The sequence below is a fragment of the Misgurnus anguillicaudatus genome, chromosome 7 (genome assembly GCF_027580225.2).
Source record: "Misgurnus anguillicaudatus chromosome 7, ASM2758022v2, whole genome shotgun sequence".
NCBI lineage: Eukaryota > Metazoa > Chordata > Actinopteri > Cypriniformes > Cobitidae > Misgurnus > Misgurnus anguillicaudatus.
The window spans coordinates 40213803-40239901 of NC_073343.2; the positions used below are offsets into that span (position 1 = coordinate 40213803).

The 26099-nt window shown below is 37.8% G+C and overlaps 2 protein-coding genes across 2 annotated transcripts; one reads left to right on the forward strand and one right to left on the reverse strand.

The window, feature by feature from the left end:
* The first annotated feature begins 178 nt into the window (after nt 1-178).
* sec23a (Sec23 homolog A, coat complex II component) lies at nt 179-26099 on the forward strand. Its single transcript, XM_055172235.2, has 20 exons — nt 179-315; nt 1337-1565; nt 3450-3507; nt 3610-3696; nt 3921-4157; nt 4246-4325; nt 4473-4617; nt 5603-5761; nt 5920-6035; nt 6386-6509; nt 6600-6680; nt 6776-6865; nt 13705-13811; nt 14464-14617; nt 17351-17428; nt 17516-17677; nt 23497-23583; nt 24599-24754; nt 25197-25262; nt 25408-26099. Exons 2-20 carry the CDS (start codon nt 1345-1347, stop codon nt 25495-25497), a joined length of 2298 nt encoding a protein of 765 aa, XP_055028210.1. The 5' UTR covers nt 179-315; nt 1337-1344; the 3' UTR covers nt 25498-26099.
* LOC129417511 (adenosine receptor A3) lies at nt 6883-11740 on the reverse strand. Its single transcript, XM_055172236.2, has 3 exons — nt 10244-11740; nt 8580-8733; nt 6883-8201 (listed from the first exon to the last, which is right to left on the reverse strand). Exons 1-3 carry the CDS (start codon nt 10980-10982, stop codon nt 8006-8008), a joined length of 1089 nt encoding a protein of 362 aa, XP_055028211.2. The 5' UTR covers nt 10983-11740; the 3' UTR covers nt 6883-8005.

A 26099-nucleotide genomic window follows, 5' to 3' on the forward strand; every position in this document is an offset into this window, starting at 1 on the left:
ACTAAATTAAACATTTAACTAAACATTTTGGTTTATTTAAATGTAAAATTAATTGACATTCTAAATATATTGTATATATTAAAATTTAATATTTTATGTATTTACATTTTATGTACATAATTTGTAATAAAAAAAATCCTATCATATTAAAAAAAAAATCAAGATTTCAATGGCATGTAATGAGTGCTGAACTCTTGACGTGGCACCGACTCCATATTGCGCTTCTACGTCATTAACTCGGGAGCGCGGACGAGCTCGTGAGCGCGCTGTCACAGACTGAGAGAGAGCGTCTGAGGCACAAAATCAAGACTTCAGGTACGTATAAACACCATTTACTCACCAAACACCACATTATTTACGGTTCGGTCGTGATATGACTTATCAAGGACAGTCGCGAGGCGTTACATGGGCCGTGTGTAAATAAAAGTGCGTTTAAAGGACATTTAGCGTGAAGTCAGTCAGTGCTATTTCTGAAGCATCATGCGTGATCAACAAGCGACAGTTACTTGAAATTTTAGTCAGATTATTACCTTCATATATGATATGTTTCCTCTTCACAGTGTTTTTAGTGCTGATAAGGTGTTTTGTGTTTTTAAGTTATCGAGCTAGCTTGTTGTGGCTAATTTGGGAAAGGGGGCTAACGCCCCACAGTGGACCCACATAACTGTTAGTTGAACTTTATTAAAGGGAAACTTGTTTACAAGAGTCAGATATCTTTGTATAACCGACTCTATACTGACCGTCAATGTTATATTTTGCTTTGTGATAAGTTATCCTTAATTATTTGATTTGCTTTTTTTATTGTTACGAACTAACATTGACAAAGTTGTATAACTTATTTTAAATCTAGAGCTGTATTGCTTCTTTATTATTTCTTTAACATAAGGGTTGTAATTTACATTGCCATACATTAATTTACATTACACTGGAAACTTCATTTATTTGCATAACTCGTAGTCGCTGTTTTTGCTTCATTTGCTTGTGCTTTCACATCTGCACATGTGGCATAGTTGGTGCTCGTGTCTTTAGGATCAGTGACTGTGCATGAAAGCCTAGAAAGCATTTTTCATCATTACATGATGAAAGGTTATTTGTTAAAATCAAATGAGGTAACTTAGCATTTTGGGCACCACATAGACATAGTTCTTATCTTATTACCACTTTTTAATGATGTGATAGACATGTATAGTTTGCTCAGTGTCCAAAGGGCAAAGTTGGTGATTCAGATTGGGCAGTACTATCTGTGTAATAGTTTTATCTAGATTTTTATCTACGTACAACATCACACACATTTCTGTTCCTTTTCCACAAACCTTTCATACCTTATAATTCCCAGAGGGTGCTATGGCGACCTTCCAGGAGTTTATCCAGCAGAACGAGGACCGTGATGGGGTCCGTTTCAGTTGGAATGTCTGGCCATCCAGTCGTCTGGAAGCCACGCGTATGGTTGTTCCGGTGGCCTCGTTGTTCACCCCTCTAAAGGAACGACCGGATCTGCCCCCGATCCAGTACGAGCCCGTGCTGTGTAGCCGGGCCACGTGCCGAGCTGTGCTCAATCCTTTGTGGTAAGTCCATTAAACCTAGGAAAACAACAAGTTTATTAATCTGCTTTATCCTTTTGCGGTAAATTCAAGGCAATTATGTAACACATTAAGTTGTATGAGCAGCAAGTTAGGGTAGGGACACCCCAACAAAAGCAGACTGTGGAGTCGACTCACATTGACGGCGCTTTGGCTGCGTCTGGGTCCAAAGTTGTTTTAAGTAGCATGTGCAGTTAGCACCAGCATGTTGTAGTAGTAGGTATTCATTACTCAATACTGGAATCCGGAATAGCTAGTAATTAATGAGATACAACACATAAACAAAGCAGTGCTCACTTAACGGTTTCCTCTCGCTCACCACAGACGGCTTTTTGATATATCTGTAAAATTTTATAAGCCTTTTTTTTAATATTCAAGTATTGGAATGAGAGATGCAAAAAAAAAATGAGTGTTCTGTAGCTAAGCCAAACAGCCAATCAGAATGATCCGACTCCCAGACGACATTGACTTACCTTAGGCGATGGTGCAGAACACACTGAAGAAACTTAGGCTGGATTTACACTGCAAATCTTGATGCCAAATTCCGATTTGTTGCCTGTACCCGCTTACATTACATTATCTTTAAAAAGCGACTCGTATCTGATATCAGCATTTACACTAAACACTTGGCAAAATAATTCAAGGTAGACATACTGACCTGGTAAGATTATACAAGATTATATGACATAAAACCTCAACATTACTTTCCTAAGTGGAGCCATCGTCCTCCATTGCGCTGCTAAAAAGAGTCATAGGAACGCGGGTGGTGTCCAGCAGAGTTGACGTCATTTGCTAGCGTTGCATTTTCAATGACGCACAACACGTCTTGACATGGGAATATCCAATCTGTCCGCTTGCATTGCAGATGCGAATGTGTCCGATTCATATCCAATTTATTTCCACATGGGAATGAGGCCTGAAGCAGATTGGAGAATATCGGAATGTGCGCTATTGTGTGCTTTTTTCCTGCTTACACATTCGTGGGTCATATCCGATCTGTGCCACATTAGGAATTGAGTCACTTCAAACATGCAATGTAAATGCGGCTTTACTGTGGGTTCACACCAGGCTCGTTTGAGGCGTTAAATTCGCGTCTACCGCACGTAGTTGGACGCTTGAACATTTTGAGTGTACGCGCTTCATTTGCGCATGAAATTCTAGTCATCGAGACATTCACCCGGAAATTCTTGTCATGGGAGGGGCTTCTGCGACTCCGCTAGCTTCCTGTAATCACGTCACTACTAGAGCAAGCTCCTGATTGGTTTACGCAGTACGTTTTTCCGCCAAAGTTGTGATTTTTCAACTCACGCTTTTCCGGCGGCAACGCTTTATTGGCGCCATTCGCGCGAATGAGGCGGAATCGTGTCTACCGCGCTAAACGGCTCATTCATGTTGCGAGACCTCCAGACGCGCGTCAACATGTCTTTACGTTGACTTAACATTGAAATCACTTGCGCTTGATGCCTCTACCGCGGCTGGTGTAAACGCAGCATTAGATAATCTTAGAGTATTAAAGGTAGGTCAACTTTATGCAATTTTCAATCTATAAGTGATTGATTAATTTTAATGAGTTTTGGGCTAATTTAAATAACTTGAATAACTAATTTAACTTATAATTTATCTGTAGGACCTGAATTTATATTAAAATATTCTGGATCATGTTTACTGGTCCATATGCTTTAAAGGTTTAATTTTGTGTTTTATGTGTTGACTCGTATCTATTAATGTTATTGTTTGTGTGTATTATTAACCTGTTACTAATTGACTCCTTGGGAAGTTTGTAAAGTAAAAAGTATTACACATTATGTGAGATGTCTTAATATTCTTTCCTTTCTGTATTTTTTTTTTCAATTTTATTTTCGCTATCAGTCAAGTGGATTACAGAGCGAAACTATGGGCATGCAACTTCTGCTATCAGAGAAATCAGGTAAAGATATAGCAGTTTGGTAGCAGTTCATTTAAACATTCAGAGATTCATTAAAGGGAGTCGGGTTGTTAATGATATAAATAATATCTGTCCCGCAATCAGTTCCCACCAACTTATGCTGGAATATCGGAGGTCAACCAACCTGCTGAACTTCTCCCACAGTTCTCCACCATTGAATACGTTGTCCAGGTAAAGTTTGTCATAAGCAAAATTAACACTTGCTAATCGTTATGTCAGAGTTACTATTCAATTTTACACAGATTTTGTGGAGTTAAAAGGTGTTGATCTTATTAAAAAATGCTGAACTGTTTCATAGTAAAAACTTTCTCAATTTGACTAATTGAATTATATCAGGAAGTTTAAAACTGTGTCTGGGAGCACAGTAACATTTTGCCTTCCTGTCTCTTCTGCAGCGTGGTCCACAGATGCCCCTCAACATCCTGTATGTGGTGGACACGTGTATGGATGACGAAGATCTACAGGCGCTGAAAGAGTCTCTTCAGATGTCCCTCAGCCTGCTGCCTCCCACCGCCCTGGTGGGCCTCATTACATTCGGACGCATGGTCCAGGTTCACGAGCTGGGCTGTGAAGGCATCTCTAAGAGTTACGTCTTTAGAGGCACCAAAGATCTCAGCGCTAAACAGCTCCAGGTGAAGATGTTTTGGCTGAAGGAGCTTCATCAGAAACTCATTTCATATGGGGCTTAGAGTTTAGTTAATGTCCATTCTGTATTTTTAGGAGATGCTTGGATTGTCCAAACCAGCTGCAGCACAAGCAGGTAGAAGTCCACAACAAGCTCAGGTTCCTCCTACAAACAGGTGATTTAAAAAATTGTATTTTTATGTTTCAACCTTGTTTCACTTTTAAATGTTAATTGAATAATCAAAATTGTTGCTAATAGGGGTTAAAGTCTCATGAATATAGTTAATATATCTCCTTCTCTTGGAACATAATGGTGCTTTCAGGTTCTTGCAGCCAGTACAGAACGTAGATATGAATTTGACTGATTTGCTGGGAGAGCTCCAGAGAGACCCCTGGCCCGTCACTCAAGGCAAACGGCCACTGAGATCACTTGGAGTGGCTCTTTCCATCGCTGTTGGTTTATTGGAGGTGACTCTCTTAACTATTATAGTAGTAAATACTGTATATACAGTATTAAAGGAAAACACCACAGTTTTTCAATATTTACTATGTTCTTACCTCAAGTTAGACAAATTAATACATACTTATCTTTTTTCAATACATGTACTTAATCTTTGTACAGCACATCGTGACTGTGTTAGCATTTAGCCTAGCCCCATTCATTCCTTAGGATCCAAACAGGGATGAATTTAAAAACCACTAAACACTTCCATGTTTTCCCTATTTAAAGACTGTTACATGAGTAGTTACACGAGTAAGTATGGTGGCACAAAATAAATGAGATAAACATGAGAACTATATTGTATGTGGAAGAGCACTTAGTTTGCAGCACTTCGACCTCGGCGCGCAGCAGCAACATCAATCCTGACTACTCCACAGGTCTAAGTGCTGCAAACTAAGTGCTCTTAAGCTTTTATCGCTTAAAAAATTGCCAAATTTTATTTTGTGCCACCATACTTACTCGTGTAACTACTCATGTAACAGTCTTTAAAAAGGGAAAACATGGAAGTGTTTAGTGGCTTCTAAATTAATCCCTGTTTGGATCCTAAGGAATGAGTGGGGCTAGGCAAAATGCTAACACATTGACAAAGCGCTGTACAAAGATTAAGTGTACGCATTGAAAAAAGATAGTTATGTATTAATTTGTCTAATTTGAGGTGATAACATAGTAAAATATTGAAAAACTTTAATTATAACTTTGCTGTCAACAGGAGTAGGGAACAAAAAAAGTTAAGTAGTGAGAAGTTTACCATTTATAGCACTTTAAATATACACATACATCTATTTAAATTTGAAGTTAAAAGAAAGTTAATAGACACAATTTATTTGTCAACTTTACAGTACAAGTGAGATGTATTTGACATCAGAATGACAGTTTGTGTTTGTTTTGTTTGTTTGTTTGTTTGTTTTGGTTAGTTGCAATAAATGTGTTGCTTTTTCTGTACCTTTTCAGTGCACTTTCCCTAACACCGGCGCTCGTATCATGACTTTTATCGGTGGTCCAGCTACTCAAGGTCCAGGCATGGTGGTGGGAGATGAACTAAAGATACCTATAAGATCCTGGCATGACATTGAGAAAGACAATGCAAAGTTCATGAAGAAAGCTACTAAAGTTAGTAGTCGAATATTTTATTTGAGCACCTATTTATTCTTAGCTACAGCTTTGACTTTTTTTTTTTTTATATTAAGTAGTTATAGATATGCATGTTTACGTATTGTGTGAGTTTTACTTTGTGTATGAAGTTAAAGTGGCTCTGCTTTCGCCTGTAGCACTATGAAGCCTTAGCCAACCGAGCTGCCACCAACGGACACATCATTGATATTTACGCCTGTGCCCTGGACCAGACAGGCTTACTGGAAATGAAGTGTTGCACCAACTACACGGGGTAAGTGACTCCAAAATGAACCCAAAAAAGTTAGCAAGCTAACAGATTATGTGTGGCACATTTGACCACACTAAAGATAACTTACTGTGTTTCTGAGTCACAAAAAACACGTACCATAGTTGTAAAAAAACTTTTCTCCTCTTTGCATTTACATTAAATTATTAATATGGCAGATGATTTTATCCAAAGTAACATCAGTGCATTCAAGCTATACTTTGATTTAGCAGTTTTTATGTCCCATTGAATTAAAACTTACGACCTAATATTTTCTAATAGAACTAGAAAAACATGGCTTTAGGCACTCAAAGGTTTGTTGTTAATGGAAAAAAGCTGTCTGTGTGTTATCGCAGGGGTTACATGGTCATGGCCGATTCTTTCAACACATCTCTGTTCAAGCAAACCTTCCAAAGAGTTTTCTCCAAGGACATGCAGGGCAACTTCAAGATGGCACTGGCAGCGACTCTGGAGATAAAGGTGCCCTGGTTTACATTTTAATGGGTTTTTTTTGTAGTCATTCTTAAAAAATATATTGTTTTGTTTTAATTCAATCATTGTGCCGGACAGACTTCAAGAGAGATTAAGATTTCTGGAGCGATCGGGCCATGCGTCTCTCTGAACGCTAAAGGTCCCTGTGTGTCTGAAAATGTGAGTATCACATCTGAGTTTGATCAGACATATCATAGTTTCAGTGTTTAGCGGTTATCAGCATACATACTTTTTGTTTTGATCTCTATCTGTAGGAATTGGGAACTGGTGGCACAAGTCAGTGGAAGATTTGCGGACTGGACCCAAATACCACTCTTGCGTTGTACTTTGAAGTTGTAAATCAGGTATGTAAGCATTCCTGCTTATGATACATCTGTGTACACATGGTCACATTTTCCTTTGATAAAGAAATGCTTAATTTTGCACAAAACCTGCACATGCAAAATTCCACAAAGTTTTGCAGATTTATATCTTTAACTCTAAAAATGACTATACTTTTACTATAGTATATATTTGAATAAATGCTCACTACCCGTGTTTAATGTATACACTCCATTAACATGACACACACTGTCAGATTATCACAAAATAGTTTTGACTCCTCTTACAAAAATGTTCCCATATGCTTCAGAAAGTGTTGCTGGAGTTTAACTTGATTGGTCCTTTAATTCAATTTTCAAACTGTATATTCCCAGTTTACCTGTGGATGGTCCACTAGAGGGCATACTTTCCCTAGCATGGGATTTTTTGCAGTGCTTGAATTATAATGCACTATTTTATCGCAGTATATTATAACCTTTCATAGCCTCTAATGATTCACAAGTAGATGATTCACAATGCTGCAATAGTAGATAAAAATGTTGCAAAGTGCTGAACATTGAAAAAGTCTAAGTTCACTTCAATTACTCATTCATACTGTGGTTATGCATGGTCCTAATTTCTCTCATCATGCATTTCATTGTACAACGTGGTTATGCATGGTCCTAATATCTCTCATCATGCATTTCATTGTACAACAACTATTGGGGGGTTTTGTGAGCCCCATCAGATCAGTTTGTGCATTTCTGTTCAGTTTTCAATCTTTCACAAGGTATAGGGGATAATTGACGACGGGGGATAATTATACTACCGTTACCACAGACATTGCTCTGGTGGTTATTTTAAGACATTACGTGTGTTTATCGTAAAATAGTGCATACCCGTGGATGCATGTTTTGGTTTGGTAGAGCAGAGTCTTTGTTAAATTAACTTGTTCATGGATTACTTTTATGCAAATTAGTTTATGCACTATATATTACAAGTTCCTCCAAGGTCTCTGTGAAGTCTGTACATGATAAGCAGCAATTTGCTCCTGGTTATATCTCCATGACCCAGTGCCCTGTTGTGCCGAGTAAACCGATGCTGCGTGCGATGCTGTAAGTCATGGTTATTTCTGCTCAATTTAAATCCTTAGAGTAGGAGGGAGAGGTCATTGCGGGTTGTGTTCAAGCCAGCGTGAGGTCCTGTTGGGGTCTGTTGTTTGTTTGTGGTGCCGGAGGCACGCTGGGAGATGATGCAGTAGATTCGTTGGTCTCGCGGGCCGGCTGTACGGTTGTGCACTTGAAGAGGGAGGTTTTACAAGGATGCTGAACCATCTTTCGGATTTTATTCACATTTCTGCGAAGTGCCACCCTGTACCTCCTGAGAGATACAAACATAGTAACAGTCAAATAACAGCCACGTATCTATTGTTTGATTTAGAGATTTTTCTTCGGATTGAGTTTGATCAACACATTTTTACTTTCACTGTCTTATCTATAACCCGTCCCTGACACATTTAATATAAATATATTTGTTATAAATAACCCTTTAATGATGTTGAGTAACCCGTTACAAGCCCAGTGAGTTAAATATTTTATTTGATTATTATTTGTTATTGCCCCACCCACCAATATCATTTGGTCCCATATGCTATACATTTTTATATCCTATTAACATTTTAAAAAACATATTTTTGCACCACAATTTATACCTTTATGTTGCCCTTTAATGATCACAATTATGTACGTGATTGCTTACGTTCGAGTCATTGAGTTGATCCATGGGTTGAGGGCTGAAGTGAACAGTACAAGCCACGTGGCAATGACTGAGACAAACTGCGAGCTTTCCTTTCCTGTCAGCGTCTCATAGAAGCAAATTATGATGTATGGCAGCCAACACACAAGCAGACACACTGTAACACAATAACATCACATGCTTAATGTTTCAGATTAGCTTATTTAATTTACAAGAAAATTAGTTAATGTTATATTTATATCAAGGTTATATTTTCACATTATGTAGGATGATTTTATGTAGAAAACATGTAGCTAAGTGGTTTAGGATTGTGTTAACTGCACAAAAGGTCATGAGTTCGAACTAGTGCTGCCCAGAATAAAAGTTTTTGTTTACATAATATATGTGTGTCCTGTGTGTATAATAATTATGTTTCTATAAATACACACAGATAAACGTGTATAATTTTAAGAATTTTTTTATATAATAAATATTTATATTTATATATAATATAGATTATATATAAATATAAACGTGTATATACACATGCAAATGTTTCTTAAGTGCGTGCGTGCATGCATGCGTGTGTGTTTATACTTAATTATTATACACAGTACACCCACATATATTATGTAAACAAAAACTTTTATTCTGCAAACGATAAGTCACGACTAATCGTGAGGCAGTACTAGGCATGGGCCAGTTACCGGTTTCAAGGTATACTACTGAGGTTTTTAAACAGTCAAGGTTTTAAAACCATTAAAATATTCTGTGATACCGTCTCCAAGGTATGAGCTGTGTTTATAGAAAATTAATTAAATCATTAAATCATGTGATTGATTTGATGTTTACATTTAATATACATCACAAAAATATTATATATTTTTTGAAAGCATATTATTAGGCTTTATTTTTACCTGGCATTTGAAAATAACACATTTTAGTGTTGCAATGGCAATACCGCAAAACCGTGAAGCCGTGATATTTTTGCTAAAGGTTATCATACCGCCAGAATCTTATACCGCCCCATGCCTAGGCAGCATGGTTTTAAAGCATCTGCCAAATGCTTAAATGTAAATAAAATTAAATTACAAAAAATGTTTTTTTACAGATGGCATCACATAAACACTACAAATCAAATGTTTGGATACACGCCCGTTTAGATTTAATGTATGTTAATGATGATCTGAAGGTTTATGGAATACATTACAATTATATTTTATTTTGTACAAACAAAATAAAAATTCACAATACAATTCGTCTACTATAGCATATCAACAGAAAACAGTGTCTATAAGACAATACATACATTTACATTATAAGGACCCGGATGAAGCCAAAGCTGAATTATTTTTTGGATAAATCAAATTTTCAAAAGTTTTATGCAGATTTTATAGATTAAGCTAAAATTAAATACAAAAGTACAAAGAGAGGGTAACACATTGGTAATTTTATTCATTATCTTTATTTAACTTGTTTGGAACCTAAACCCTAATATAAAATATATCAAATGTTTAGCTACTTATTAAATGTTAAGTGTGCTGAGCAGGAAACAAATCTTAATATGCCAAGGCAAAATTAACAGTCAATAAGGGCTTATCTTTCTATGGTTTATGAACCATCCAAAATCATACGGTACGTCAAATATAATAAACGTGCTTTATCTTCCCTGTTTTAATTGTGCTTACCTATCGTTGTGACCATTACTATGGAGCTTTTGAAGTAGTTATTGGCCGGTACATAGAAACAGTGGTCTTCGTTGCATACGAACGTCCCTCGTTTCACCTGATTCCTCGCTATATAAACTATATATCCGTACATGGAGCACATTAGAAGAATAGGAATGATTATTCCCAACACTATGAAGAGCATGTTGAAGCCGATTCTGGATGGTTGGAAGCTGGGAATGCAGAGGAACTTCGTCTCGCTGTAGCTGTAACTACCGAAGCCGAGTAACGGCATAGCGGCGTTGAGGAGGCTATAGACCCACACCAAGGTAAGGATGACTTTAACCCTGTGTGCTGTGAAGATGCTGGCGTAACTGAGAGCGAAGCAGATCTCGGTGAATTTGTCGACAACGGCCCAGGTGAGGGAATGGATGGAGGCGAGTTGAAAGAGAAGAAACAAGAAAGCGCTGCCCTGGCAAAGGACACTTTTGCTCGAATAGTTCTTCACTGAGAAAAGGCTGTTATGGATTCCAAAAGGGATGACGAAGATGGCCAACGCCAGATCGCTTAGACAGAAACTCATCGTAAGAGGCCAGGTGTCTGTCCGCAAGCTCTTGTCAAATAACACCACCAACAGTAATACCGAATTCCCAAACACCGAGCAGATACTGGAAACGATCAACAGCACGGCATAAAGCAAAGACGTCCACTGCATCCTGACCACCCACCTTCGTTCACATGGGGGTTTAAAAGCAGGCATTTACAGACAAGAAAAGGCAAACACTCATTCCATGACCGAGATCACACTGAAAGCTGCCAAGAGATGAGGTCACGTTATCTGTGCCGTGTGCCAAAGCTCAAGGGAAGGTGTCGTTGTATGGGAGGAGTGGACCTCATGCTGATCTTTTGGAGCTGCTCCTCAACAAGCGCTCATGTCTCAGGGGAGCAACCCCATCCAGCTGTGTTATCAGCACCTGCTTCAGCCGGTTGTAAAACGACAAACATGCTGCCTTTAGACTATGACTTAAACTATGTGAACAGCTACAATCACACATAGAGGTAAATAAAGCGTCTAACATTTGAAGAACCGAGTGTCTGTGGACACAAAGTGCACGGGGAGGTTTGGACTGCACTGCTTTGCAAACATAAAGCTTGAAATTCGATGTCCTCTGTTACTGTCGACTTCATGGGCCTTTTCGTACAAAAGTGGTTTCGTGGTATAATTGGTGTAAAGCGCAAATCTAATGCGGTTTAAGCCTTGATCATTAATCAGTGCTTCAGTGCTTTTAAGCTCCTAAGCCTTTACATCAGTTATATATCAGTTATATCCTATTACATGTGGCTGGTCATGTGTTTTGGATTACAATTATATTTATTGTTTTTTTTAATTTAGCTCTTAAATAACCCATATTTACAGTACCTTGCGTAATAATCTCTAGACAAATATAGATTTGATATACAATCAGTTTTTAAACATGTTTAAACATTTAGCACACTTTTCAGCCGTGTCAATGTCTCTTTAGATTCCCAGTTCATTCTGTGGCTATCTATTTTTTAATGCGTTTACAGCATTGTACAAAAAGTGGTTTTGGTCTATATAGCAAATGTAGCTGTTCATGACAACTACAGTATGAGGGGGGTGAATGAGTTACAAAAAAATTAATCCCCCTCATAATTGTCATGAACGGCAAAGTTTTAATTATATTAAGCCTTAAAGTTTTGTATAATTTAGTGACAGGTGGATTGCATAGACTGTAAAAAATAAGATGGATGGCGCAATGTCGCTTCCTTCCATTGTAATGAATTGAAGCCAAAAATGTCTGACCATGGGCGCTGCCATGTTATGTATAAATGTCAGTTTGGAGCCAGGGCAAGAGCCAGAGGCGGAGCCGTGGTATAAAACTTCCGCTCAAACACTTGCATGCCCAATCCAACCACGTCAATCATAACGACATGCTTCGTTTCTATAGAATCAAATTACTAGCTAAAATGAAACTTATAACAAAAATTAACAATTAAACACATATCAGCGTGATACAACTACATTGAAGGACCAAACTATATTTCGGAAAATTTTATTGTAAGTGTAAATAATTTAGTTTATTTAGAGCCGAGTCCCGTTCGTTTGCATGAAGAGGGTGGGGTTTATGATTTGTACTGCTTCCAGCCACCAGGGGGCAATCAAAGAGCCAGCGACTTCACTTTTCAAGATGTATGAGGCACACCCGGTGGATTGTTATTGCTATTCTTATCGTTGAGCTATGCGGGTGTGGTTTCAGCAACCAGGCACCTCAGCTCCACCAACGTTCCACCTCTTTGCCCATTTTTGGTTATCTAGGAGTAACGCACTGTGACATGTTGCCAAGATGGCGAGGGCTGGCTCCACCCACTTTTGGACTTTAAAATTGCTCTTCTTACCAACCAGCTTGCGTTATCCCAAATATTTTCAACAATGTTTGAATCCAGAGAATTAAAAAACGTTTCACACATCTTCTTAGTGTCACTTGTCAGTAGTGTCATGTCTGGGGTAATCCTTGGTTTCTGCTTTTGCTGCCATAGAAACCTTGAGTTTGTTTGACTTCATGTGGCATTGCACAAAGCGATCAGCGTATGACATCAAACTATAGCGTAAGTATTGCTTTCGGTCTTGCGATAGTTTGGTGACATGGGTCGATCATTCTGTGCAGTAATAGTAATTCGCATGTGGATGTAGTAATGTCTAGCGCACATCGTTCTGTTGTGTCTTCTATCAAGCCACACTGTTGGGCTTACTTTATAATGTAATGGTTATGAAACTTTATTTTAATACATTATCCATGAATATGGTTTGTAAGTCCTGTTTGATCAATTCTTATCGTATATAAAAGTGAATACTAAGTGCCCATTGTTCCAAGCTCTTTAATAATGTCATCAAGCTGTGGCCATAGTTGCTGTTGTTTAGGGACTTCTAGCGGTGAATATAAAAAAGTTTTTAGAAAATTATATAACGGTAAATTTTATAACACTCAACGCTTTGTTTAAAGTCTGTTTAAAGTCCAATATTAAGTGTGTTCTCAGTTTGTGAAAACACCACAGAAAAATGTGATATTAACCATCCAGCCAAATTTGAATGACAAAAAACAACGCCAAGAAAATAAAATAAGTTGTCCGCTGTCATTGCTGAAACCATGCCCACTCTCAGAAAAGCCGTCATCTCTTAAATATCGCTACAACCTGAATGGATGCTTGTGATTGTGTTAGGTGCGGGACCATGCTTGGTCACTCCGGTGCATCATCAATCCACCCTTCTAACCCCACCCAAATAAAAAACTCAAAAATTATAAAAAACTGTTTCATGTTATAACTCCATAATTCAGTTCTACATAGTTCACAAACTTTGTAACGTGTTTCAGCAATACATTTCTAACATATATAATGTGTTTAGAAACAATTGTCGTAAATGATTTACCCGGTCTTTAATAATGACGTTTTCTGTTTTCCAGCACAATGCTCCTATACCACAGGGTGGACGTGGAGCCATACAATTTGTGACGCAGTATCAGCATTCAAGTGGGCAAAGACGCATTAGAGTCACCACCATTGCAAGAAAGTAAGTTTTCCATTTGTGCTACAGATAAACACTTGCTTTTTTGAGCTTCTAAACACAATACTTACACCATGAGTGCAACAGTCTTCTGAATTTGGCAGCTATTTTGTGGCTTGAAATTAGCCTATTATCTCAAAGTTCACCCTGTTTACGGTTAAATACGTACCTCAGAATTGGCCTTTCAGGGTCTGAATGAGTCAAAGTACGTTCAACAGGAAAAGTGTGCATGCCTTGGTCGTAAACATTTTGACAGTGCAGATTGTGTTTGGGATCGATAATGACCGTCTCTTTTATAGACATCTCCTAGAATCAGGTTTTGGACATCATCTCCGCACATCATCTATCTTCAGTCACTTCCAGTTTCCATGACAACTACTGAAGACATCAAAAGATTCCACTTTTAGAATATGCCATTTGTTTGTCAGAATCAATGCACTTCCAAGAGTAAAGAGTAAATTCGTTCTTTGACAAAGACTAATGTGCTGCTTGTAGACTTTGAAGGACTTAAAGTGGCCGAAAGAACTCGACTCGTATCGATAAATGGCTCTTTTTAGATACACTTCTGTACTTTTTCTTTGAAACAATTACAGTGAGTCAGATTGACGATGTAGATGCTGTTAGAAGGTCAATGTATTAATCTAATCCTATTTCTCAGCTGGGCCGATGCCCAGACTCAGATACAGAGCATTGCGGCGTCTTTTGACCAGGAGGCCGCTGCCATCCTCATGGCCCGACTGTCCGTCTGCAAGGCCGAGACAGAGGAGGGACCTGATGTCCTGCGATGGCTGGACCGACAACTCATCCGCTTGGTTAGTTTTTCAGGACATCCTCTTTATTCAATACGCCTTATTATAGCCTGCCGCCATGTTGATTCCAAAACGAGGCTACAAAGGATGGACGTCCAGAGCGTGCACTTTAAACCTGTTTTTTTGTACGGATGCTGGTCATTTAGCCACTTAAGCACAGAAAATTACAAATTTTCATTGATTGTTAAAATGAGAAGGGACATATGACCTAATTTTGAGACAAGAGCAGCGCAATGTGTACATAAAATCAGTTTTGTTATTAGCCTGTTGGCTAATCATTAATTTCTAAGGATGTAAGCATGCTTAGTTTTCTGTAAAACACTAATGTAGTCCTATAACTTATTTCCAATTCGTACAGATTATGTTAATGTATCAGTGATTCTTGGGAATTTGGATAAAACAGGTTTAAATTTTGAAAAAAAAAAGTTAGTTAAATTACGAAATCTGAAGGTATATCATTATAGATCAAGGTCTTGGCTGTTCAGCAATTTACTGGTGCAACCTCCCCTGTTCGTATTTTTTTCATAAAATAGGCGTTTTTCCAGCTATTATCATACAACGTTTACTTTAAGCCTAAATAGAAAAAGTAATGATTTTTTTATTTAATAAACATATTTTTGTATTAATAGAGAATATTAATTTAATAACTCAACAGCACTGAAGAAACATATTGTAAGCATATACATTTAAAACAAATAAAACTCCGTCTGACGTGGTGACACTAATCTGACGGTGGTGACATTGGCCGCATTATTCCAAAATGTAAACCACTCAAGTCAATGGCTTCTTGCTTAAACTTTATGTAAATATTTGGTCCAAAAAATAACAATCCTGAGCACTGTGATGAAAAAATCAAATCATAACTTCCTAAAATGCATAAAACCTGACAGAAAAGACGGTGTGACAAAAACCTAATATAGATAAAAAAATAGATGAGTTGTTCACATTAGCCATCTTGTTTCCCCTCTGTTGCTAGCTACTTCAGACCTCTTCGTAAAAATGATACATTTATTTCATAATCTAATCTAATATTTTTTATACAACGATGACGGTGTTGACATGTTATGGTTGTCACAGTGTTTAAAAATCTGAACAAGTTTAAGAGAAAATAGCAAACATACAGGAGCTTGAGTGATCTTAAAGCATGCAGAAGAGCTGAAGGTTTGAAAATGGGGTCCTCAGGAATGCAGTTGACCCTGTAGTTGTCTGATTTTATTGCTTTTTATAAATATCTGACGGTGGTGACGAATGTGTGGGACACATTTTGAGCAATCACAAAATAATAGTAAATATTGTTCAAAACTCACTGTTTGTATTTTTTAATACATATTACAATGTACCCTTTCATGTGGTAAATATATTATTCAATTTAATTATTACTTTTGGCTTTTTTTAATCAAGTTGAAATGATTATCTCTTAACCGAGGACAGCTGATTTTGTAGGCAGTGGGCCAGCATATAATCATTAAATGAATAAAAAATAAAAATAAACCTATAAAAAACCTTACATATGTGCAAAGGACCCCCTGATTATAACATTGATTCTTTTTCTTCATGAAAATGTTATTAATTTCCAACAGAATTAGCACTTTTCTTGGTGGGACATGTTTTTGCCAAAGTTTCAAGAATCAGTGGTATGTTAACATTTTAAACAATGATAAAACATATTAAGTAAAATAAAATCAACAAGTAAAAGAAAAAAGTTTTTAATTGACTATATCAAACAAGTAGCTCTCTAGATTGTTGTCATTTAAAAAAAAAAGTTGGAGACCCCTGTTCTATACAAACTGGAGATGTATACTTGGTCATAAAATATTGTATATTGTTGCACTATATTGGTGTTTTAAAGAAAAGTAAACATGCTTACAACATGAGAATTTAGTGATTAGCCAACAGGCTAATATCCAAAACAGATATTATGTACACAATGCGCCATTCTCATCTCAAATTAGGTCATATATCCCATCAAATTTTAATGCATGGTCTGGACGTCTATCCCTCACAGCCTCGCCCTCGGTTTGAAAACAACATGGCAGCGGACTGAATAAGGTGTATAGGACCACCCTACCATGTTACAGGCACTGTAGTACTGTTGATCACAAATTGATCCCAAATTGCCTTAAAGCGGTCGCACACCAGATGAGAAGCGCTGTGCCCGGTCATGAATCTATAAACAGAACACATTATTTTCTATGAATGTATGCACACCAGTGGCGCCTGAGGGCGTCTGTCCGTTGTGACTCTGGACGCTGCTCAAATCCCACTCACAAATTAAAAAACATCATATTTGTCCCAAATAGTTAGCGAATAACATTGGCTGCTAATGTATATTTTGCATTTTGCAGTAGCAACTATCTGACTAAGCTTACGCTATTAAATGTGCACGTCCTGTGTACGATACCCCTGAGTTGTCAGAGACGTGCCTCGCTGCTTCTTGTCCGGTGTGCGACCCCCTTTAGTATTAGGGATGCATAATATATTGTATGTTATTGTGCATTCCAGTAAATACTGAATTGGTCTGATTTGGTTCATAGTGAAAGCAGATATTAGTTTTTCATTTATACATTTTATATATAATATTTGTTATAGCATGGTTAAAGTCCTAAAATTTTAAACGGTTGCTATCTTCCTAACTTTCTGTATTGTAATGTCCTCGTGTTGTACAGATCTCTAACGGTAAAGTAAAGAGATATTTTCAGATTATTAGAGAATAATCTTTTGTTCCTCCATTTGCAGTGCCAGAAATTTGGAGAATATCACAAAGACGACCCCAATTCGTTCCGTTTCTCTGAGACGTTCTCGCTGTATCCTCAGGTACCACTCATATAAACAGATCTGTGGTGTCCGCGTAGCCCTCACAACAAAGTGAAAGGAAAATATAACCGTGTGCTTTATCTGCAGTTCATGTTCCACCTGAGGAGATCTCCATTCCTGCAAGTATTTAACAACAGTCCTGATGAAAGCACCTATTACAGATACCAGTTTATGAGGCAGGACCTGACCCAGTCTCTGATAATGGTACAGCCCATCCTGTACGCATACTCATTCAACGGACCGCCTGAGGTAAACATACACCTCATTTTAGCCTTTTCTAAATGCAAGAATGTTTGTGTGGTTTGACTGAAATCAGATTCAGATTATTATCCTGAATTGTCTCTTAGTTGTCACAATGAAATTTTAATTAAAAAAAAAACATATAAAAACATTTGGTTGTGGTGCTTATTATAAATGACTCATCTGTGGGCTTTATTAAAGCAATAAGCCCCAAGAAGCAGTGGGTTACCAGTGCATTTTATAACAGCTAAGGGGCGTTGTCGCGTCGTGCCTAAAACCCCCTTAGCTGTTATAAAATGCACTGTAACCCCACTACTTCGCGGGGCTTATTGCTTTTATATAACGGTTACTTCATATGGATAATGTTAGCGGGATTTTATAAAATAAAACACAAATAAGCTGTAACTGTATTAGTTCAAATATTACTCTTCCGCCAAACAAAGTAGTTCCTGTGACTAAAACAGAGCGCAGTTCCCAACCAACACAGACGCAGCAGACACACAATGAAAATCTTATTTAAGACTGTGGTGTTTATTTTATAAACCAACATTCATCTAATTTATACATTAACATTTATACCGATCAAGTGATGATCAAATATGCTTGGAAGCATGCTGAACTCTTTCCCCGTCAGCGTTTTTTTTTAAGTTGCCACCCAGTTTTAGTTTAATGCCTTGCAGAAAAATTTTCTTTTTTAAATAAACATAAATTATCAAATGAAAGAACAGACCATCCGCTTTTAAACAACAACAAAAAAAACGTTTCATCCTACCTTCATTTGTTCTCTTATCACCTCTCAGATTTTTTTAGCTAAAAGCGGAGATAGTTCCATTTATGTGAATAACTTTTATAAGCGATCAGATTCAGAGACTGATCAAAACACGCTTTTTTTAGTGTTGAGTGAATGCGTCAGTGTTTAAGTTGGGTAAGATCGCCACCCAGTGGATAGCGGAAATATGAATTTGAGGTAAAAACTCCTCAGGGAGCGTTTTCTCTTCATTGACGATATGACTCAACAATATTATTGACATTTATCTGGATATCGCCATAATTGTGCAATTGTATACAAATTAAAAATATGATTAAAGACTGTGGTGTTTATTTTCATAAATCAGTACGCAGCAACACTGGCGCAGTGATACTTCTGTAATGCGGTCTGAACTGTGGGTTTACCGGGGTATTTTTATTTAGAACGCGTTTCAACCAATCAGAATGAAGAACCAGAACTGCCCGTTTTATAATGTTTTTTTTTTTTTATTCATGTGCCCTCATAATCTTTAATCAAAAACATTAATCTCTTTCCCTCCTCGAAATGACCACTCTTCACTTTCAATCACAAGGAATAGCGGGAGGGCGGGGCTAACTTTTTTTTACCCAGTAAAAGATTGCAGCAACAACTTTCAATGATCCAATCATTTCTTGATGGATAACATCAAGTCCCACACTTTGTTTTATTCTCATAATATTCTCTGAAACCGTTTCACTCGGATATATGTCACGATCATAGACTGTAAAAAAGATGGACAATGCCCGTTCGCTCTTTTCCATTGGTGAAAAGTGAAGCCGGCAGTGTCCCGATATGGCGCTGACATCTTGGGTCTTGAGTCTGCACAGTAGCGATTTCGGGACCAATCCTGTGCAGTAGTGAGCAGGAAGTAAAGCCGCGAAATCAAGGCCCCGCCTTTGCAGAATGCGCATATCATAGCTGTCAATCATGACGTGACACCATCGTTTTTATAGCATTAAATAACAAACTAAAAACAAACTTATTTTAAAAACAAACACTTGAATTTACATCAGCGTTATAAAAATTACAGTAAATGACAGAAACCAGCTTCGGAAAAAAGATATTTGAAGTGTAATTAAATAGTTTAGTTGGTCTCAAGCCCCATTGAATAACATGGGGGAGGTGGGGTTTATGACCTGTACTGGGACCAGTCACTGGGGGGCGATCAAGACGTTTTGCCTTCACTTTTCAGGGCTTGTGCGGCACGCTTGGTCACGATAGGGTAAAGAAGACAATCGCTACTTCCATTTCATGGTGACTTTAAAGTTTTTAATCTTCTTGATTCTTTAGTAACTCTAACAAAATCAAAACAAATATGTTTTAGGGATACATGGGTATACACGGTATATAGTTTCATATAATAAATTATATAATATAAATCATGTAAATCCTAATTTTCTAATATACTATTGATAGAGAGCAAACTAGTTGAATTATTTGCAATCTGTTGAATGTGAAATGCAGTGTCATGATGACTGTACACACGATGTCCCCAGACTCAACAGATTAAATTGTGTTCTGATTAATTAGCACACCCTGACTTTCCCCTCTGATTCATCTAATCTTATATTATCGTTGTATATTAAACCGTGCTGCAAATCCATGTGTAAAACTTACTGTGGTTAGTGTAAAATTTGTACTGTATCACTGGTCATTTGTATCTATGAGCATAAGAGTTACATGTACTGTGAAAGGAATAGGTCACCCAAATATAAAAATTCTCATAATTTACCCACCCTCATACCATCCCAGATGTATATGACGTCTTCTTCAGCTAAACATAAATTAATTATTTTGTATTAAAATGCCTTCATGTTATTGTCTTATATGCTCCAAAAATCACATACGAACATCTCTGAAGTAATCCAAATGCGACACTGTTTGTTAAATCCAAGCTCAAGTTTCATAATCTAGTTATGAAATTATAGCAATAGAATTATAGGTAGTATGAGATTATAGGAGTATCAAAATTCGATTTCAAATTAATTTAATCTTTGTCATTACCTTATTCTGACAATATTAATGATATTAAGGTTATATTATCACACAATGACATTTACATTGATTTTATGTAAAAAAAAACCAATAAATCACAAAAAATGAAACTTTAAATCTTTTTTTAACGGGTTCAGTCAAAATCTCCAGCGGGTTAATAAATGAAGCTTCTGGAGCTAAACAATAAGTTTGTGAGGGAAAAATAGGGGTGTCACAATTCTCCAAATCCTCGATTCGATTTTAATTTTCGATTCTAATGTCACGGTTCGATTCGATTTTTTTTTTTGAAAGAACAGGTTGCTATGCCATTTTTAGACTAAACTTTTATGAAATATAATATCTGACCTTTGTAAAGAGCAGCTCGCATGGTGTCTCATGCATTTGCCATGCTATCTTTTGACTGGCTGTAGCTAGCTAAGTTAGAGGAGGTTGACTCGCAGCACTCAACACATGTTTTTTTCCACTTGGCAAGCCAACCGGACTTGACATGGGGACATGGCAGCATCGACGATTCCATTTTGTAATTCGAAGTTCGAGGTTGTGACTTAATTTCGATCATGACACCCTTAGGGAAAACACAAAAAATGTTAAGTATCCGTGAAAACATGCAGATCAGAACGGCATATATATATATATATATATGCCGTTCTGATCCGCATGTTTTCACGGATACTATATATATATGGTGACACAACAGTAACTTCTAATCTCATTGGTTCATGCATATCTCGAGATTGTTTTATGCACTGTAAAAATTAAATAGTTGGATCAACTTAAAATATCACTTCAATTGGTAACACAAAATTCTTATTTCTTATTCTTACTTAACAATGTGCCGAATTTTAAGAGTAAATAGTAACTGCCCTTCAATTTGTGCAAACTGAATATTTGTCTAATGGCAATTTTGCATAAACTCATATATCGCGAAAAAGTTTTACGCTCGCGTGAAGTAGTTTTTCAGCCATTTCGAAGGACGAATATATTGCATAACTTACAGGCCACCTGACGGGCGTAAAAGTCACATGACCATTCTTTAAATATGGCACGGTATGTTTGATTGGAGGACAAGACTGAAGAGGTGTGTTCAACTTCGTGTGGCACAGTGGAGGCTGGTGACTGCTCATCCGAGGATGCGCCATTTCAAAATAAGTGCTTGGATTGTCACGTGTGTGGTTCCCTTTTCCAAAATATGTGGTCTGCGTGTCGAGAGATCCGGTGTGCATCACGTGTTTTGTCAAAATACGTGCCTGCTGCGCACTCGTCAAAACCATTTATGATAAAAGAGACGCTCACGTTCACAAAATACACGCTAGACACTTCCTTAACAGTAAACTCTGATTACGCATGAGATTATGCGGGTATCTGGCAAGTGCGAGTGTCTCTTTTATCATTAGTCCTGCAGACGCATCTAAAGGGTTTATTTTGGCATGACACGTGATGCACACACGATCTCTCAAAGCGCAGAACACATATTTTGAAATTACGAACTACACACATGACATTGACATGCTACATACATGTTGTGACGAACTTCGCATTGTGCCCTTCAAAAAAAGAAGTCACCAGCTGCCACCTGTGCGGCATCATGATGCATGACATCAAAATACCCAAAGAACGACTGCTCTGTATGCTTTCAAGTCGCGGTATTTTGATGTCATATGCATGTTGGATAGCGCAGCGCCATATGAACGACTTTTCACGAGATAACAAAATTAAGTTTTAGTTGCATAACTTCGGTTAATGGAAGCCTGTCGTTTCGAAATTGTTTTTTAAGGACATTTAAAAACTAAAGCCACAGTTTTGAGCAAATCTTAAATGGAATTGCAGCTTGTAATAGAATTTTTAAATTTTGGTGAACTGTTCCTTTAAAGGAATATTCCATTTTCTTAAAAAAAAATCCAGATAATTTACTCACCACCATGTCATCCAAAATGTTGATGTCTTTCTTTGTTCAGTCGAGAAGAAATTATGTTTTTTGAGGAAAACATTGCAGGATTTTTCTCATTTTAATGGACTTTAATAGACACCAACAATTAACACTTAACTCAACACTTAACAGTTTTTTTCAATGAAGTTTGAAAGGACTATAAACGATCCCAAACGAGGCATAAGGGTCTTATCTAGCAAAACGATTGTCATTTTTGACAATAAAATAACAAATATACACTTTTAAAGCACAACTTCTCGTCTAGATCCGGTCGTGATGCGGTAGCGTGACCCGATGCAATACGTCATCACATCAAGAGGTCACAGAGGACGAACGCGAAACTCCGCCCCAGTGTTTACAAGTGTGTTGAAAGAGGACCGTTCCTACATTGTCGTATGTCAACTGATACTAATTAATGTCTTTGTGTCAGTTTATTGTTTACAATGGTCCGCAAATGTGCGTTTTATATATGTAACACATGACCTCCCTACGTCACTACGCATTTACGTTAGGTCGCGCTGGACCGGACCTAGACGAAAAGTTGTGGTTTAAAAGAGCATATTTGTTCTTTTTCTTGTCAAAAATGACAATCGTTTCGCTAGATAAGACCCTTATGCCTCGTTTGGGATCATTTATAGTCCTTTGAAACTCCGTTGAAAAAAACTGTTAAGTGTTGAGTTAAGTGTTAAGTGTTGGTGTCCATTAAAGTCCATTAAAATGAGAAAAATCCTGGACTGTTTTCCTCAAAAAACATAATTTCTTCTCGACTGAACAAAGAAAGACATCAACATTTTGGATGGCATGGTGGTGAGTAAATTATCTGGATTTTTCTTTTAAGAAAATTGAATATTCCTTTAAGCAAATAATGTCTGCCCTGACAGTTTTTTCAGACTATATAAAATGTACAGAATGTTCAGCTGGTCTGTAGTGTTGTTGTTCAGCATTTGTATATTTTTTTCTTTAACAGCCTCAAACTGATGTCTGTCCATTCTAATCTGCTTTTAATTGAGGGCTTTAGCTTTTTATGCAAGTTTTTTTCTAACCCTGAGAGCTGAAGAGGAGGGAGTTCATCTAATTCACAAAGACAGTTGAATAACATTGCCTTTGTTTCTGTTGTAGCCCGTGTTACTGGACAGCAGCAGTATCTTGCCCGATCGCATCCTCCTCATGGACACCTTCTTTCAGATTTTAATCTACCACGGAGAGGTGAGAGTCACATTCTGCCTGCATGTTAACTCTCTCTGTGTTTTATAGACCCTGGTAACCGAGTGTCTATCCAATCTTTTAAATAATTAAGGTGCAGTCTGCTGTGATCTGACGTGTTAAAAATCTAAGCGCATAAATTTGGAGCCAGTATTGCACCTAAAGCAAGTTAAAACTTGGCTGTGAGAGACATTTTCTGATGAAACGCTTGCTTAATGAAGTAAAACATTAATCAAATGGACTGAGATGTTACTAGATATGCATTTGGCAGACGCTTTTATCCAAAGCAATGTTTTTAATTACTACTTGTGTACTCAAGGCCCTGGGAAGTTTTTGAAAGTATACATACATAGATACAAGTCATTGAAAGTGCTTGAATTTATTTTCTGGATAAAAATCCATATTATTCCCTGTGTATTGTAGGATAATATCATAAAAATTCTAGACTTTTTAAGCACACGTGCTAAACCGTTCGCTTTAAATGTTTATATCTTCTGTATGCGAATGTTGATTTATACCAAAATGATTTTTTGCATAGTTGTGTTTGACATATGAAAACGTTAAGCATGTACGTTGAGAAGGGAACGAGACGCTGCGTCTCCCTTGCCATACTTCATGCGTCCCTGTAACGCCGTCTTTGGCAATATTTACGATAGCGATATACTTCCTGGCCCCCGCATCACTCTTTGTCATTAAGTTGGTTGAATTTGATATACGCATTCAGACACACTTACCCCTGGAGGCGTCCCCAAAGTGTCACCGCAGTGACGCAGCGCGAGTTCCCTCGAAAGGGAACTGTAACAATGTATCTTTAAAGGTAACACGTTGTAACCTTGCTCTCACTTGAAGTGTGTCCCCACATTTGGTCCTTGAATTTGAGGGTATTGGACCTGGAAAGTCCTTGAAAGGTCCTTGAATTTGAAGTTAACTAAGGTGTGGGAACCCCGAGACATGGTTTAAAAAATTATCACTAGCCTGTAAAATACGATGACATCTGACTGCTTTGTACCACTTGCAGACGGTGTCGCAGTGGCGTAAAGCCGGATACCAGGACATGCCCGAGTACGAGAACTTCCGGCATCTGCTGCAGGCTCCGGTGGACGATGCCCAGGAGATCCTACAGAGCCGATTTCCCATGCCACGCTATATAGACACAGAGCACGGAGGCAGCCAGGTACGACCCTACAGAGAACGAGAAGATAATGTTTGTGTTTTGGAAAAACTTGGAATAAGCTTTCACAGCGTTGTAATCTCATTTCAATTCAATGAATTACATGAATTGGTTTGTGGGAGCCACAAATGAAATTGCAAAATGTTTTTTCTTTTCATTTAAGCAATTTTAACAATAATGTAGGATGAAACATTTATAAATTGCTTCATCCATTTTCATTAAGTTTTGATGATTAATGACGAACCAAACGGAAGAAAACATTCAGTTTCAGCATCGCATCAGTCGAATTTTACGCTTGAGCAACTCGTTCTCTGAGGTTTAGTACTTGTGAATAAACGACTATAATTGGTTATTGTGATTTGTCGACTGCTGCTCTGAATATTAAAACAATGTGTTTGCTGTGTATGGTATGAAATGATCCTAAGACTCATTTCTTTCCTTGCAGGCTCGTTTTCTCCTGTCCAAAGTGAATCCTTCTCAGACACACAACAACATGTATGCGTGGGGTCAGGTGAGCGCTTTGTCAGGAATACTGAATAGTCCGCTGTACCAGAGGCTGTTTTTATAACCATATAAACGCGTCGCAGCTTGTACTAATAATGTGTTGTTCACACCGCCGGCGATTGAATCACACTTTCTTAAATGTGTTTGTGTAGGAGTCTGGCGCGCCTATCCTTACAGACGACGTGAGCCTTCAGGTGTTCATGGATCATCTGAAGAAGCTGGCGGTTTCCAGCCCTGCCTAGGAATCCTGAATATCCACCCGTCGATTACCCACGAACCCCTCTGCTGCCCGGTAGCACAAAGACAGCAGGATCACACTATTGCCAGATTATATTGTGCATACATGGAGCCCCTAAAAAGAGAGTAACAATCAGTTATTTCCATCATAACACTACACGCACATCAGGACAAGTTATACGTTACTGGTACCTAATCAAAATTTAGCATGTATCCAGCGTGTAGCGGCCACATATAAATCTGATGTTTATGTTAACAAAGCTCTGTTATGAAACCTCAAGTTGAACGGAGGGAGGAAACTAGGTTTTGTTTTAGCACACCTGCAGAAGATAGTCCTGTTTACCTAGTCGAGGAGGGTAAATGTGGTGCCATTGTAGCCAATTAAGCATGAGAGCTTTAACGCCGCCTCTAGCCGACAGCGGATTATTTTTAGACCCATCGCATCTCGACGCACTGCTGTTGATGTTTTTGTTTTAGTGCGGTCTCAATACAAACGCAGACTTGCGGATTTCGAAAGCTGCCTCTCCGTCTGCTGCTCGGGTATTTATAAGATGTTTGTAGCAGTATTGTATGTTTTGTTTCTAATAAAACCGGCTTCATCACACCA

Coding starts and splice junctions, on each gene's coding strand:
- sec23a (XM_055172235.2), top strand. CDS start 1,345: ATGGCGACCTTCCAGGAGTTTATCCAGCAGAACGAGGACCGTGATGGG. Junction 4,326..4,472: donor CAGGTTCCTCCTACAAACAG/GTGATTTAAAAA, acceptor TGGTGCTTTCAG/GTTCTTGCAGCCAGTACAGA. Junction 4,618..5,602: donor TCGCTGTTGGTTTATTGGAG/GTGACTCTCTTA, acceptor GTACCTTTTCAG/TGCACTTTCCCTAACACCGG.
- LOC129417511 (XM_055172236.2), bottom strand. CDS start 10,982: ATGCCTGCTTTTAAACCCCCATGTGAACGAAGGTGGGTGGTCAGGATG. Junction 8,734..10,243: donor AGTAATGGTCACAACGATAG/GTAAGCACAATT, acceptor ATTGTGTTACAG/TGTGTCTGCTTGTGTGTTGG. Junction 8,202..8,579: donor ATCAACTCAATGACTCGAAC/GTAAGCAATCAC, acceptor TGTATCTCTCAG/GAGGTACAGGGTGGCACTTC.